At 57.4% G+C, this 15,926-nt stretch overlaps 1 protein-coding gene across 1 annotated transcript in view; it reads right to left on the bottom strand.

The window, feature by feature from the left end:
• Positions 1-10,906, bottom strand: part of NECTIN4 (nectin cell adhesion molecule 4) — a 40,431-nt gene extending 29,525 nt beyond the window's left edge. The window contains exon 1 of the mRNA XM_077841625.1: positions 10,834-10,906. Within this exon, the coding sequence (XP_077697751.1) occupies positions 10,834-10,906 (73 nt within the window). The remainder of the gene's footprint in view (positions 1-10,833) is intronic.
• Positions 10,907-15,926: the final 5,020 nt, after the last annotated feature.

Here is a 15,926-nt window from a genome sequence, read left to right as displayed (position 1 = left end):
GGGTGTAGGCAGACATCGCCCACAATTGCATGCACAGCGATTTACCGCACAGCAACTGCATGCATTGTTTCTCCACCTGCATTTCTGGGCTCCCCATCAGCCAGCCCCTTCCCCCCTGCCCTAGGAGCTGGCCCAGCTCCACAGAAGGGTTGGGCATAGTGGGCCCTGCGTCCCATCGCTGGCACACGTGCCGACGGGCACTGCTCTTCGCACTCTCTGCGCGCGGCCCGGAAACGCTCCTTCCCAGCTGAAAGACAGGGAACAAGCAGCCTCAAAGCCATAATGCTGCTTACGCGGAGGAGAGCCTCCCCTGCTGCTCCCGGGGCAGAGGCCTGTTGCTTTGGAGACAAAGATCCAGAGTTCTAGTCCCGGCTCCGCCAGGGTGTAAGCGTGTCTAGGGTCTGGCACACGTTACAGTACCCCTGGCACTCTCTAGTGCCTCTGCAACATGGCACCTGCATGTGTCTCCTTGCTGCCTACTGCTGCCCTAGTGAGGGGATGGCCTGGCCTCTGCAGGGGATGGAGGTCCCCAACGCCCTTTGAGGTGCTGGACTCTGAGAGCTCCTGGCCTAGGCCAGGCGGTGCCAGGGGTGCTGTGGCAACTATGCCCGGGCAGCTGGGTTGAAAGCGGCACAGTACCTGGGCGCCAGAGGACGGAGGGTAAAACAAAACTAAAGGATCCCCAAACTGGCTCCACCAGCTCCCAGCTCCTTTGGTTCGTCAGCGAAACGCAGGGCAATTAGCCCTATATTCCTGAACGCTTGTAACACCAAAGCCCACGGGGCTGCAATCAAGTTAATTGGCCAAATGATGGCTGCAGCCTGCTGGCTTCGCTGCCTCAGTGCTGGTTGCCCAACCCACAGAGGGGATGGTTGGGCCGGGTCCCCTCCCCGGCCCCCTCTCACCGCAGGGCCCTATAAACCTCTGCAAGGGCAGGGAATGAAAGGCACGGTAGCACCCATGGGAGAAGAGGGAGGAAAGTGGGCTAGGTCTAGACTCTGCAGAAGGGACTATGCTGGGGCTGGGGGGACCATGCTGCTGGCACCCGCTCCCTAGAACCCCTGGGGGCTTGGGGGATCTGACTGCTGGAATGAGAGATCAGACCCCCCCCACACATGCTGTGGGACACCCTCCGCCCCATTTTGGTTCATGGCCCCATTGCACAAGCACCTTTGTTTTGCTGCCATGGGGAGCCTGTCATAGGAAGAGAGGCAGCCTGCCAAGGCGCAAGCTGGCAAAGCCGCCGAGAGGGGAGGAATGCTGCAGGCAGGAGACACCTGCAGCTGACTGCAACTACATGCCCTTCACAGCCCCTAAATGCCCTTCACGTCACCCCCACCCCTTCACGCCCTCCCACCCCTGTCACACCCCCACCACCCCCATCACACCCCCACCACCTCCACTGCCCTTCACACCACCCTTGGTCTCTCTGCCACAGCTTTCCAGGAAGAGAGGAAGGTCAGATGCCAAGCACAAGAGATGGGCATCAGTGGGCAGCCAGAAGGGGGCAGGGCCTTGCTGACTAGGGGACAGAGACAGCTGCTCTGGGTTCCCTTGGGCAGAGCGTGCAGTTGGCGAATCTCACTGCACTGAAGGGTCACCTCAGCCTTCATGCTGCAGTGGTCTGCGCCCTGTCCAACAGATGGACAGACAGACAGACAACTGGGAGCCAGAACTCCTGGTTCTTTCCATCGTCCTGGCAAAGATTCACCGAGTGGCCCTGGGCAAGTCACTTTCCCAGCTCCGTGACTCAGTTTCCCCACCTGGGGTTAATGAGACAAACTCAGCTGTGGGGTGGGTGAGAGGACAGATTTCCCTGACATTCTGGGGTCCTGAGACGGCCGGGGTTACAGACCCGGCTCCTTCCTCCTTCTCTTGTTTGACTCCCAAGGTCAATGCACAAAACCCAGAAGTAAGCACCCCCCAGCCCCTGCAGTGAGAGTGGGGGAGAGTTTACAGGGCCCCTCCTGCTTTTCGCAACCCAGCCGGCCTGTCCCACCCCCAGTCCCTGCCTTGCAAGTCCCTCCCAGCTCATTATCTCATAAAGCTAACTGCACCCGCAGCCGAAGCCGGCGAAACACACCCACCCAACCAGAAAACCAGCCACCGCTTGCTCCTACCACCAGCCTGCTCCTCCCCAGCTCCATGCCCAGCACTCCTTGGGCCTGCAGGCAAAACGCAACACAAAGCTGCACGAAGCAGGGACCAGGAGTCGGTTGATTGTTGGCCTACATGAGCCCAGCCCCGGACTGCAATGGGCTGCCTCTTTCGGACAGGCTCAGCAGACAGGCCAGGCCGTGAATGAAGGCAGGACTTTCCCGGCTCTTCCAGCTCATGGAAGACGGGGAGCAACACGTCCGCAGCCTCTGTCCAACGGCCCCGACGAAGGGCTCCAACGGAACGGAGCAAACGGCTGTATCCACCCACGCTAGAGCAGGGTGAGACATTTATGACAGGCCGTTGGAAACTGCCCATGTCTCGTCGCAACCGACACGTTCCATGCGGAACGGAACGTCCAAACGAAACGCTTCCAAACGATTCACGCTGGAAATGGGGGCACCTGTTTCGCCTTCCGCCTTCTGTTTCATTTCACTTTGCGGGCCATGCACCGGTTGTTGGATCTACCGGTAACAACAGTGGTTGTGCTAATCGCATGGCAGGGCCCCCACTCTCGCCCAATCCTCCCTCCCTTCCTGCTTTCCAGGTTTCCCCCACACCAGTAGGGTTCCACCCACTGGTGCCTAGAACGTTCCCTGAAATTTTGGAATTGATCATCCGTGGCGTTGCAAAGTCGTCACCATGTGACAGAGAGACGAGGCAGGTGAGGTCATCTCTGTTATCGGACCAACTTCTGATGATGAAAGAGACAAGCTGTGGAACTATACAAAGAAGAGCTCTGTGTCGCTCGACAGCTTGTCTCCCTCCTCGAGGGAAGTTGGCTCGATAACAGGTATTCCCTCCCCCACCTTGTCTCTCTAACATCCTGGGACCGATACGGCTACAACCGCACTGCATACATGTCACAGACAGACTGACAGACACAGAGATGCCGTCAAGTGGAGGGTAAGACCTTCGCCAGCTCAGCCAATGAAATCGACTGTATGATACTTTTGCGATATTACCGGCTCGTTTCATTTCGATGATTCCGAACCGGAATGTTTCGTTCTGTCAAATATTTCGAGTTTTGGACTTTTCATCAAGAAAAACAAACTCGGGACTGTTGGACTGTCCCCAGGAGATAGAAATTCTCTTTTCCCGCCAGCTCTGGTGTGCCCAGAGCCCCGGCTCAGCACGCGGGCACCAAGGGGGAACGGATCCCCTTTAGACATACGCAGCATACATGGCTGCATAGGGCACCCAAAAATTATGGCACGATTATGGATCCAATTGATTCCTGAGGACAGGGGGCCGGCTGGCAGGCCTGGTGGTTATTTGAAATTCTGCAGGAACTTTTTGGCCCAAGTTTTCTCATTACGGGTGGGGCCTCAGCCCCTGTGCCATGCACGAGCTTTTTCTCTGGGAGCACAGTACTGATCTCTCAGGAGTAAAGCTACTCGGGGTGAGTTGAGGGAGCGGATTCATGGCCAGTGTGAACCTCTCTCAGACACACTGCAGCCAAGAACGACTTTCAAAGCTCAGGCTACCTTGGTCAGTCACATGAGAGATGTGGGACTGGTCCTTATTATTCCTGGTGTTACAGTCGCATCTGAAGGTTCAGCCGGGGGGAGCCTGCTGTCATGCAAGGCACTACACAGATGCATAATAAGAGACTCTGGCAGGTCCATTGAGCTCACAATCCAAGTCCCAAAGTCAGATTAGAAGTTGCCAAACCCTATAGCGACTGGCCCAATGGCTGTACCCAGACAGTCCCGGCCCTGGCAAGCTCACAGTCTGGGTAAACAAACCGCACCCAGGGTGATGAGCAGGAGATATTATTGCCCCATTTTACAGAGCAGGAAACTGAGGCGCAAAACTGGGACTTAAACCCAGGGCACCTGATGTCACCCCAGAGCCTTACCCCAAACCCATCCCCCTTCTCTTCCCTGCTCGGGCAGCTCTCACTGCAGCAGGTGTTTGTCAGGTGCGGGACTCAGCATGTCACCGTGGGAGGCGCTGGGCACTTTGGACAATCCCCCCACCCCACCCAGCACAGCCTGCTCGGACCCTGGGGAAGGTGAACTAAGTGGGCGGGGTGCAGAGTTGCCAATCCTGAGCGAGCCAGACCCCTAGAGAAGCACCACTGAGAAATTACTGCAGGCAGGGCAGCATCCCAGGTCCATGTCCCTGGAGCCTTCAGACACAGGTTGGAGCCCTCTGGCTTGGGTGGAAACTCCCTGGCTCATCCTGCTCTTCAGCTGGGAGCCCTGCGAAGGCTGGTGCCTGCTGGCATGCCATGCAGGAGTGGCTAGGCTTGGTCTCATCCCCTCGCCTGGTAGACTTAGTGCCCTGCTATGCTGGAGACTCACGCCCAGCCCTGGTCTCCTTCCTGCTCATCCCTCCCAGCACTACCAGCTGCTGTCTCCGCAGGGACCGCTTATGCCAGACCCTCTCCCCCTCCCACACACCGCCTGCATTCAGACCTGCCCCCAGGAAGCCAGTAGCCTGCAGCTCTCCCAGCGAAGTGGACAGGAGATTTCTCCCTGGGAGGACCAGGCCAGTGGGTGGGTTGGGGCCCATCCCTCGTCCGTGGGCTTTTGCTAGAGAAATTAGCCTGTTACCATATGCCCCTGGGCAAGGGGGAGAAGCGAAGGAATCCTGGGCCTCCGAGCTTCCCAGATCTTTCTCGGGACCAGCTGAGCTACCCGACAGGTGTAGGGGACGCAGGCCCAGCAGCCTCTTGCCCAGCACAATGCAACGGGGAAAGACATGGCTAATTGGCCTGCTCTGCGCAGTTACGGGCCTGGGGAGTCAGCGGCTCCGCAGTTTTATTGGTGGTGACAAACGACCAGCTCCAATGGCCGGGGTATGAGTGGTTTTGCCTCCTGCCCACTCTCTGGCCACACAGGTCCAGTTAGGCTGGGTTTGTGCAAAAGACTCCAGTCCCGGGGCTTCACATTTCCTCCTGCCCTGCAGGACGAATGCCACTGAATCACGCAGAGTCCTGAGTCCTGGGGAACTGCTGGAGGTTTCAGGCCCTGGGTCTCCCCAGCTAGCCGTTCAGGGAAGCCCCAGGCTCTGGCCCTGCGGCGGGATCCACCCCAATTGGGTGCAGGGTCTGTACTAGGGCAGCCAAAGCGGGATGGAGCCCCTTGCAGTGACAGAGAGCCCAGAGCTTTTCCTGCTGGACCACCCATTCCACGTGGCCAGGGAAATGGGATCCAAAGCCCCCATTCTTACGCAGAGCCACTACGACAGAGCTGAGCGAGCCCCTTGGGAGGGAGCCTTACAGCCACGCTCCTGAATTCACTGGGCCGAATCCCAGCCCCATTGAGGTCTGTGGGAGTTTTGCTGTTGATTAAAATGGAGCCAGTTCACCCTAAGCTCTCAAGGCCAGACGGACCCATGCTGACAATCTAGTCTGAGCGCCTGCATATTCCAGGCCAGAGACCCTCCCCCAGGGATTCCCACACCCCCATTGCTCTGGTGCGAGCCCGAGCGGCTCTGTCAGACAGAGATGCCCCAGCTGAATTTAAAGATTCCAGGTGACAGAGGCAGCATCCTGCAGGGCAGCTATTCCACTGGCTCCTTCCCACCCTGTAAGCACCTTCAATTAGTCTGAATCTCTCTAACCCACTGACCTCCTCTGTTCCCTAGAGAGGGTGGGGTGAGTCAGGCGGGGTGTAGGAGCCGGAGAGAGTAGGGCTGTACAGTGCCGAAGTTCAGGCTGGACTCCACCACAGCCATCGGGTTATGCCAGCAGACGAGGAAGTCTGAGCCAAGGGGACCTCCCTGGCATCGCTTCATAGACTCCAAGGCCAGGCAGGAACATTGTGATTGTCTTGTCTGACCTCCTGGTTAACCCAGGCCAAAGATCTACTCCCCAAATAATCCCTAGAGCCGATCTGTCAGAGAAATGTCCGATCTTAACCAAGGGATGCTAGACACACAGGAATGGAGACAGATGAGCCCCAAACAACAGGAAAGAGCTGAGCATCTTTATACCACAAATCAGGGAGAATTATTTTCTGTATTACATCAGGGTCTTGCACAGACACCCAGTGAGAGACGGTCCCTGCCCCCAACGAGCTCACAGTGTAATCAGACAAAAGGTGAGGGGGAAACTGAGGCACAGAGCAGGGATGGCACTTACCCAAGGTCTGTGGCAGAGCCAGTAACAGAACCCTGGTGTCTTGAATTATAATATAGTGCCCCTACCACTAGGCCACACTGCCCTTGGCAGTATAGTATAACAAACTCACTCCTCATCTTGAATCCCTCATGGAGCTGTAACCCCCACCATAGGGCACCAGCAGGATTTGAACAAGGACCTTCAGTAAAGAAATCAACCACTGAAGATAAAGGAGCAACTCCAATAGCTGGTAGCAGTAGCAGGTTGTTATCTGCTAGTGAAGTAGCCCCTGTTGTGGGAAGCAACACTCACCGCTGGCGCATAGTCCGGGGAGCTAAAAGGTAAGCATTGCCTCATTATGAACGGGGGAAGATCTGGCCGCAGAGTGATTCCCAGGGGTGCAGGGCGTTGTTGTGACACAGACTTGTCCATTGCACCGCACATGCTCCTGCCCACCTGTCCACCTGCACTCCCACAGCCAATCCGCTGCCTCAATGGGCATGCCACACGCACACACACACACACACACTCGTGTACACACACACCCCTATCCCAGCTGGCTGCTGACTCCCAGCAGGGGGAGTGACTGACTCCTTTAGTGCTTGGGATCGGGGCTCATGCTTCTGGGGCCTGATCCAATCCCCACCAGAGTCAAAGGAGAGATTTCCTTGGAGACTGGACAGAGCCCCAGGGCTGAAGGGCCCCCGGGGCAGGCCACTTGCACACCTGCCTGCCGCCTCTGTCTCACCCACACCCACAGACACGCCTCCCCCGCACTGTTTACAGCCAGACCCATGCCGATCCTCACCAAGCACTGATCATTAAACAACTAGCAGCCCTCTGGCTGCTGAGAGCTGATTACGGAGCATGGCTTTTGGAGGAGACGCCTGGCTTCCCCTACAGCAGGTATTGCGTGTGATCAGAGTGAGGATGTGCCCGGACACATACAATAGGCAGAGAAACCAAAAGAAAGGGAATAAGGGAGGGGAAGACAATGAGTTCTGGAGCCATCCCCACGCCCAAGAGTCACTAACACTGGGAGAGACAAGCAGAACATGGGGAGGTGTCAGGGAATCCTGGAGCTGGAAGGAGGAAGGAGATTATAACCTGGCATCTCCTGCCCCACCAGCTTCCCTCAGCCCCTGCCAGGATCTCCAGGGAGAGTTGGGCTGGAACATTTGGATCCAGATCCAAACTGGTTCCTGGAAGCCGGGGTTTGGATTCAAAACACGCAGCTGGATTTAGGTTCTAAAGCATCTCCTGTGCTGGGCTAGTGGCTAGTGTCAGGCTGGCCCGGTCTGGGTTCCAGAACCTTCCTCCCTGGCACAGTCACGCCAAGTGAGCGAGTCACAAATTCTGCCCCAAATCTAGTTGGTTTTAACCGCCCCCCCCCCACACACACACACACACTGAGATGGAACGAAACACACCCAGGATGGCAGGTTTCATACGTGTCAAGTGGGAACAGGTGGCTCCAGGTGTCCCCCTCAGGCTCAAGCTTTGCAGTGCAGGGGCTTGCACATGAGAACCAGGAAGTGAAACTAACTAGGAAAGCATCTGTTTTCATCAGGCCAGCTGGTGGGGGAAAGGGTGAAAAGAAAACAGCAAAGAGGACCCGTGATTTGGGGGGGGAAGGATAGCTCAGTGGTTTGAGCATTGGCCTGCTAAACCCAGGGTTGTGAGTTCAATCCTTGAGGGGGCCATTTAGGGATTTGGGGCAAAAATTGGGGATTGGTCCTGCTTTGAGCAGGGGGTTGGACTGGATGACCTCCTGAGGTCCCTTCCAACCCTGATATTCTATGATTCATCCCATTCTTTCAGCTCAGAAGGGGACGAGGGGGGACAATCATCAAATCATAGACACGTAGGGCTGAAAGGGACAGGGAGAGGTCATCTGATCCATCCCCCGCACTGAGGCAGGATCAAGTATACCCCCAATAGCCGGGTCCACACCTAAACACCAGATCCAGACAGCCTCCAGCCTAGAACCCAGATCTGAACTTGGAGGATCAGGCCCATCTCTAAATGAAAACAAGCAACGTCTCTTGACACAGTCTGCAAAAGCGCAGAATCTCCCATCCCCTGTCTGGAAAGCAGCTAATGACTGGGCCGTGATGAAATGGACGAGATTCTCGTCATGGGGCAGGAATGTACAGGCAGAGCTGGCTTATAACTCCAGCCTCCCACTAAAAAGCAACAATATAGGAAGACAGCCTTGAAACTGATGAGGAAAACACCTGCTCCGCCCCAAGAGCTGATGGAATGAAAGTGCTCAGAGATTGTTATCAGCACAGCCCCTGCCTCCCATCCTACCTGGGGTGAACAGCGAACCAGGTTAAACACCTCCAACATTCTTCTGCTGATAAACAGAGGAAACCGGAAGCCTTCCCCCATAATTAATAAAGGATCATCATCATTATTATTAATCTGTATCAATTAGAGTGCATTATGGAAGCAATGATTGAAAAAAGTGGGTGTCAAATAAACATGCAAATTAGCACTTCGTGGGCATCCGGGGCAGGGCTGTGAGCCCCAGAGAGTCGCAGATCGAAAGTTGAAGCTGGAGGCTCTTGGGGACAGCTCAGCAGCCCACAGGCAAGAGGCCGGGGTCATCCCCCCCGCCCACTTTGCCCTGGTAGGGTCAGGGTTGGAGGTTGTTTCTAGCTGCGGAGCAACCCTGAGCCTGGTGCCCAGTGGCAGAGACACCCTGTTTAATAAGAGCCTGGTTGGCCAGGACCACACCCTGCCAACTTGCCACCTAAGAATCAGTCACCAGCCACCGGGCCAGCCCTGGAGACAGGCAGCAACTGCATCCCGGTCACACAGCAGCTTCCACTCAGCTATGCGAGACAGGGAAGGCCCGAAGCCTGCCCTAAGCACACGCAGGGGGCCTGGTGCCCCAGCCAGGGCATTCTCTGGGCTCCCTCTCCCATATCAGCTAGCTCTTCCCCATCCCTGCCTTTGCCTACTGCAACAGCTGCTCTCATTGCTCCTGCTCTGCGGTCACAGATCCTGGGGGGCACGTTTTGGCGCATCCACTCTCAGCACACTCAGCGAAGCCAGACAAGCTGCCTGATCCGCCCTGCGCCACGTGCCCTTGTTCACACCACTGCAAAACGGGCATTGCATGCTACTCAATGGGCCGTGGGCACCCGCGAGGCCCAGCTGTGAATGACTGCATGGGCACAAGTGAAGGAGGCCTGGGCCCATTCTCGGGCCAGATCCTCAGCCGGTGTAAAGCGGAGTCGCCCTCCTGGCTTCAGTAGAGTTATGGGGACTGACACCAGCTGAGCTTCTGACCCATTTCCTGCACCAAGAACTGAGACATCAGGGCATCAGCTTTTCCCATCTGAACCGCCATGGGGTGCAGAGACTCCGCAGCAGGTCGGGGCCCCATTGTGCCGGGCGCTATACAGGCACAGAGGACCTGCTCCCCTGCCCGGCCCTGCCCAGCTCGGCTTGTTATAATCCTGCTGTGCTCTGAGTCACGCGGGTGGTTCGGAGCCACCACCGAAGGGCTAAAGCCTGAGTCAGCAGCTCAGCTGACAGGGAGCAGGGCTGGGAAGTGGCAGCTTTTGTCGAGTCACTGCGAGGCTGCCAGGGAGGGCGTGGGATGGGTGCCAAGCACGTAGTAATGGGGGTGGAGGGGGGCAGCAAAGCCCTGCTAGGGTGAGCCTGTGGAGCAGCTTGCTCTATGTGGCCCATCTCTGGGGGGGTCACACGCACTCACCCCCCCTCGGAAGGCAGCACCAAGGAGTCCATGCCTAAAGACCCCTCTGCAAGGGGACAAGTTTCTTACCCCTTGGAAGTCCCTGTAGCCAATGGCACACTGCCTGCACCCCACCCCAGAGCCAGCCACCCACGACCCCCATGCGGACACCCAACAGCTCTGCGGCCAACAGCCCCACAAGGCGCTCCCTTCGCTTGGGGTTCCCCCGAGTTCCAGGGGTGCACGAGCCGGTCAGGGGAGGGAGGAGGGGGATCAGAACCTTGACCCAGTGGGAAGGCAAAGGCAGGGACTTGATGCTAGTGGGCGGAGGAATGGCGGTGCCTGGTGCTTAGTTTGAGGGGGTTGCAATGGGGTGGGGGGGCCTTGTAGGGGGAAAGTGGGGGGGAGGGCGACTCTCCATGCAGGACAATGTTTGAAAACACCTGACAACCAAAGGGCACAACAATATCACGTTGCACACGCACACAGGGCCCGATCCTGCCCAGGGGCCCGATCCTGCCCAGGTTCCCCCCTCTCCCTGCACTGGGTTTCTTGCAGGATCTGAGCCACAGGATGAACTGCAATCAAGGGGCGACACAAAGGAACCCCCCCCAAAACCCGAAGGGGCTTCTCGGGTAGAGATCCGGGACCCCACATCGCTGCAGGGGGCGGGGGCGGGGGTGCATGGAGGGCAGAAGGCAGGAGCCCGGCAGGCAGCTCTGGATCCAAACCCGGATCGGTGTTTGGGGGGGGCTGGGAGGGCGCCGGGGAACCCCCGGGTCTGGCCCGCGCGCTGAGGCAGGACCAAGGCAACCTCGCCCAAAGTGGCCCAGGAGCCTGCCCCGGCTCTTTGGCCCGGGAGCCCCGAGCCGGGCGACGGGACGAGGCGACTCACCGGAGGCTGCGAGGCAGAGCAGCAGGAGTTTCCAAGCCGCGGGGGCCGGGGCCGGGGCGAAGGACCCGCTCATCACGTCGCTGTCACGACACGCGTGGGGAACTCACAGCGGCCCCCCCGGGCCGGGATCTTCCTCCGTGAGCGAGCGGGTGCCGGGGGGGGGGGGGGGGGTCTCCGGGGGGGGGAGTCTCCTGGGGGGTGTCCCCGGAACCTGGGCGCGCGGATCCCCCGGGGGCCGGGCCTCGTGCGCTCAGGGCCCGCTGGGTCGCTGGCTCATGCCCGGCCGCTGGTTGCGCTCCCCGCTCGGCCGCGCTGCGCTTCGAGGCATCGCCGGGGCGCGGGGGGGGGAGGAACCTGTCTGGCAGGTCGGAACAGGTGTTTCTCCAAAAAGGGGCGCGGCCTCGGCCCGGGGAAACCAGCCCGAGCCCTCCCCGCTTCGCTAGGCAGACGTGAGAGGCTCCGGCTCCGGGCCCGACCCGTGGGATCGGGGCGCCGGGTCTCCCAGGAGGAGGGGGTGGGGGGCGTGAGCTGGCTGACTGCCCAGCCTGGCCCGGCGGGCTCAGTGGCGGCTGCAGGACCCCCAAGAACTGTGTGTGTGGGGGGGGGTGAGGCCAACAGAGAGTGGGGTGGGAATACAGAGGAGGGGGTGAGTCCACAATGAAAGGGAGCGGGGTCCTGCACAACTGAAGACCCTGGGCCCGTGTCCTCGGTGTGCCAGGTCTGCCCAGAATTAATACCCACCTCTTGGCATCCAGAGCTCATAAAGGGCTTTCCTGAGGAAGTGTCACTGTCACCGTTTTACGGACATGGGGAAACTGAGGCACAAGTGCGGGGCGGGGTTTGCCCTACATCCCCCAGCAGCAGAGGCAGGAATATGGCCTAGCTCTCCTGGTTTTCTAGGCCAGACTGCCTCCATGTGAGCTAGGGGAGGGCGGATTTCCCCCCACGGTACACAAGGCACAGGGTGGGCTATGTGATAAGCCCAAGGTCACCGGCAATGGAGGAGGGGCTTGCGCTCGGGTCCCATGAGTGCTACTAGCTGCCCCTCCACCCCTCCTGGGCCGTCTCCCGTGAGCTGGGCCTGGCCCCATCCAGCTGCTTCTTAGGAGGATGGTTTCTAAAGAGTCTGTCTGTTTCCCTGCTGTATCTCAGGGAGGTGGGGGAAGGGGTGAGGGTCGCCGAGCCCAGCCCGGACCCACATGCAGAGTCCAGCTCCAGACTAGGTCCCAGCGCATCAGCCTGGCATGTCCCACCCAGACACCAGGGCAGGGATCCTGCCAGGCAGAAGGCAGCCTGGGAGAGGCATCGTGTGGGGAAGCGTGTGCTGTGGGGCATGGAGCCCTGATTCCAGCCCCTGCTCTAGTATGGGCTCGCTGCGGGTTTGGACATGAGACATGGCCCCTCTGCCTCACCCTCCTCCTCTGGCTGGGATCCTGGTTGCCCCCCGGGCTGCCACCAGGGTTCATCCCATAGCCATGAAGGTAGGCCCGGGGATTAGGGTGTGAGTTAAGAGCTGTGATTCAATTCCCTGTCCCACCACAGACTCTCAGTGGGACTTCAGGGCTAGCTTCATATGGGCTCAGTGGGATGTGCCAAACTTCAGCGCCTGCCACCCACCATGGTCCTCAGCCCCATGTCCAGCACCCAGCCCGGGCTCCCTGTACCATGCACAGGGGGAGCTTGGTGCCTGAGAATGGGCTGCACAGAAGCCAGAAATAGGAGCAGGAAATGCCAAGGAGAGGGATCTGGCCTGAACCCTGCCCCTCAAAGGGCTTTAGGCACCTCTGTCTGCTCTAGAGCCTCAGCCGTGAGCCCTCTCCCCGTGCCGAAGTCGGGACAGCCTTTGCTCACGGAAAACCATTGGGCTGTGGGGTACGCGGGGGAGCCTCTCTCACGTGAAGCTGGTTCACGTTGTAGGCAGTAGTTCAGTGACAGGCGGCTGCCCCCTGGGCTGGAAGGGAGCCCAGAGACTTTCAAACACCGGCTGCAAGGTAAGTTCGGCTGGTGTAAAAGAGCCAGTCCATCGCACATTCAAACCAAGGTCTAGCAAAACCAATGTCATGAAAACAACAAAAGCAGAATTAGTATCTTCCCGAGGGCCCAGCAGGCGGGAAGTAGCCTGTTCACCAGCCTGCCCTGGATTTGATTCACAGGATGGGAAATCTCTCGCCTTGGCCAGCTGCCAGGGCTGCTCTTGGGTGGCTGGTGGGCTGGGGTTGGAGTTTGGATCTCGGGGAGGTAATGTGGCGAAACCAGCAGTTATTGGGTCTTGCAACAGGAATGTTGTGATTCCAGTCAGGACTGCACAGCTCAGTGCGATGTTGGAAACTCCTGTGATATTTTGTGTGGGTTTTTTTTTAAGGTCTCAGCTCCGGGAGTCCCGTGATGATGGGGCAATGTCTGCTTCACTTAAATGAAAAAGTCAGGTCCCTATCTCTTGTGGTGCTAGAGAAATGCTTGAAAATGTGATTCCCCAACAGCTCAAACCACAGAAGGCAAATGTTGGGGTTCTGTTAATAAATTTAGTCATGCAAAAATCTCCTGATTTTGAAGCTGCTCTCAGGATTTTGAGGGCACTTGCTGATTCTGAGACAGACAAGATGATTGTAACTGTCCCGTCTGGCCTTGGAATCTAGGAATCTCGGCAAATGTCTGAATTACAGCCGCTCGACCCCAATTCTCCTCTCAGCCTCACCGGTGTAAATCAGGAAGAATTTCTCTGGCACAAATGGAGCAAGGCATGTGTGTGTGGGAAGAGAATCTAGAGCTGATTCCTTCTCTTGGCAATTCCAGGCCCAACAGGGCCAGTAGAAACTTTATCAGGAAAACAGCAGCTCCCAGGGAGATAAACAGTGGCTCCAGTCCTTGTGTGTGACCACTGCTCACCTCACCTATGACAACTGAACTGAGCGGATCCCAAACAGAGCTGGGGAAAATGTCTCCTTGAAACAAGCAAGGCAAAAGGCTCCATCTGCAGAGGCAGTTTCTGATGCACAGAACATGCCTGGTGTGTCGCAGTGGGACTTTTCTGTAATATTTTTAGGAACCCTATGTGTGCCTCATTTTCCCTTATATTTTGCATGGCTACCCGGTGTGGGGAAAAGGCCTAGTTTGCTCTCAGGGCAGGCTGAGAGAGACAAACATGCTCGTTGTCTAGCTGTCTGAGCCTCATTAAAAAGGACTGGCCGAGGCCACCGCCATATCAAAGGAGAATCCGAGCCGACAATGGCAAAGCCAATCACCAGGCATTGACACCCAGCAAGCAGTGCCCCAAAGGGAGATGGATTTCCCCACCTCACAGCAGGGAGGCTGACACAGACCCCCCGCAAAGGACTTGGAAGGTGTGAGGTGGGGGAGGGGGGTAAGAGTTGGCTACTGGAGGGAGTGGGGGGCTCTCACTGGGGAATTGAGGGGGTCAGACAGAGATAGAGCCTGAACATGGGGTTCACTGCAGCATGGCTGGGCTCTGGGCCAAGCAGACTGGTCTGTGCTGCAGCCATCTGTGCTAATCTAAGGACTTCTGCTGCTGGGTTCCCGGTGACTAATACCGCACACTGCGAATGCCGGGCGAGGTCCGCTGATCCCTGCGGAGTGGACGTGTCTGTCCCGGGGGTCTGTCTCAGCTGGACTCGCTGACCAGAGCTCACGGGATGAATGAAGCTGGAGGGCTGGAGCCCCAGAGGTTCAGTCAAGGAGGTGGTGAGGCCCCTGGAGGAAGAGTGAGACCCGTTGGGGTCTGGCCCACTGAAGGGTTCCTCCAAGAGACAGTTCCAAAGCTGGGGGGCGTAGCACTGACCCTATGGATCTGTGGCACCCAACCTGCTGCATTCCAGACCAGTGTTAGCTCCTGGCTCCCTGCTGTAGCTCCCAGGCCCAGCAAACCCTGCCCGGGCCCTGCTAACTCAAGGAATAAATCAAGGAACTTGGATTTAAACTTGGAGAGTGGTCAGTTTGGATGAGCTATTACCAGCAGGAGAGTGAGTTTGTGTGTGTATGGGGGTGGGTTTTTGGAGGGGGGTGAGGGAGTGAGAGAACCTGGATTTGTGCAGGAAATGGCCCACCTTGATTATCATGCACATTGTATAAAGAGTTGTCACTTTGGATGGGCTATCACCAGCAGGAGAGTGAATTTGTGTGGGGGGGTGGAGGGTGAGAAAACCTGGATTTGTGCTGGAAATGGCCTAACCTGATGATCACTTTAGATAAGCTATTACCAGCAGGACAGTGGGGTGGGAGGAGGTATTGTTTCATATTCTCTGTGTATATATAAAGTCTGCTGCAGTTTCCACGGTATGCATCCGATGAAGTGAGCTGTAGCTCACGAAAGCTCATGCTCAAATAAATTGGTTAGTCTCTAAGGTGCCACAAGTACTCCTTTTCTTCAAGGAATACAGTAGCTGCAGTATTAGGAGGATATTTGGCACCTCTGTTTCTTTAAAAAGTTGTTTATTTTGCTGCCAGACTGGAAGATCCATAACCTGCGTCTCACTTACTCACGGTGAGCGTGAGCCAAGGTCAACAACACCCGCAGCAGCAAGAGGCGTGGCTGGGGGTGGGGGTGGGGGGTGCAGGGGAGTTGTGGAACACACAAAAGGTGAAATTCCCCCCAGCAGGGGCCCAGCAAACAGCCTCTGTGGAATCCAGACAGCCGTTAGCCTTCATCCTCTCCTTGCTAGAGAATCCAATAGCATAGTTCTAAAAACCTAGAGGATGGGTCTGAGCCCCTGGGAGTTTCTGCAGGCTCTAGGAGTAGCTTGTATAGTGTCAGTAGCACTGTTGTGGCCGGCGTCACCAGGTGGTGCTGCACCGCAGCCTTCCAAGTGTTTGCTCTTAGCGTGTGAGCACCTTTGGGCTCTTGGGAGACGTGATGTGATGGAGTTACTGTATGGGTGACGCAGGGTTTGGTGCAAGCAGCAGGAGTGGTCGGAGTCAATAACTGAGGCAGTTCCACTCCCTGGGACCCCAACGGGTCTCACTCTTCCTCTGGCAAAATTTTTGACACAGTCTCCCACGGATTTCTTGCCAGCAAGTTAAAGAAATATGGGCTGGATGAATAGATTATAAGGTGGATAGAAAGCTGGCTAGATTGTCTG

This window comes from Eretmochelys imbricata, chromosome 24 (assembly GCF_965152235.1).
Source record: "Eretmochelys imbricata isolate rEreImb1 chromosome 24, rEreImb1.hap1, whole genome shotgun sequence".
NCBI classification, from domain to species: domain Eukaryota; kingdom Metazoa; phylum Chordata; order Testudines; family Cheloniidae; genus Eretmochelys; species Eretmochelys imbricata.
The sequence above is the reverse complement of the archived record's forward strand: the minus strand, read 5'-3'. Positions and strand labels throughout refer to the sequence as shown.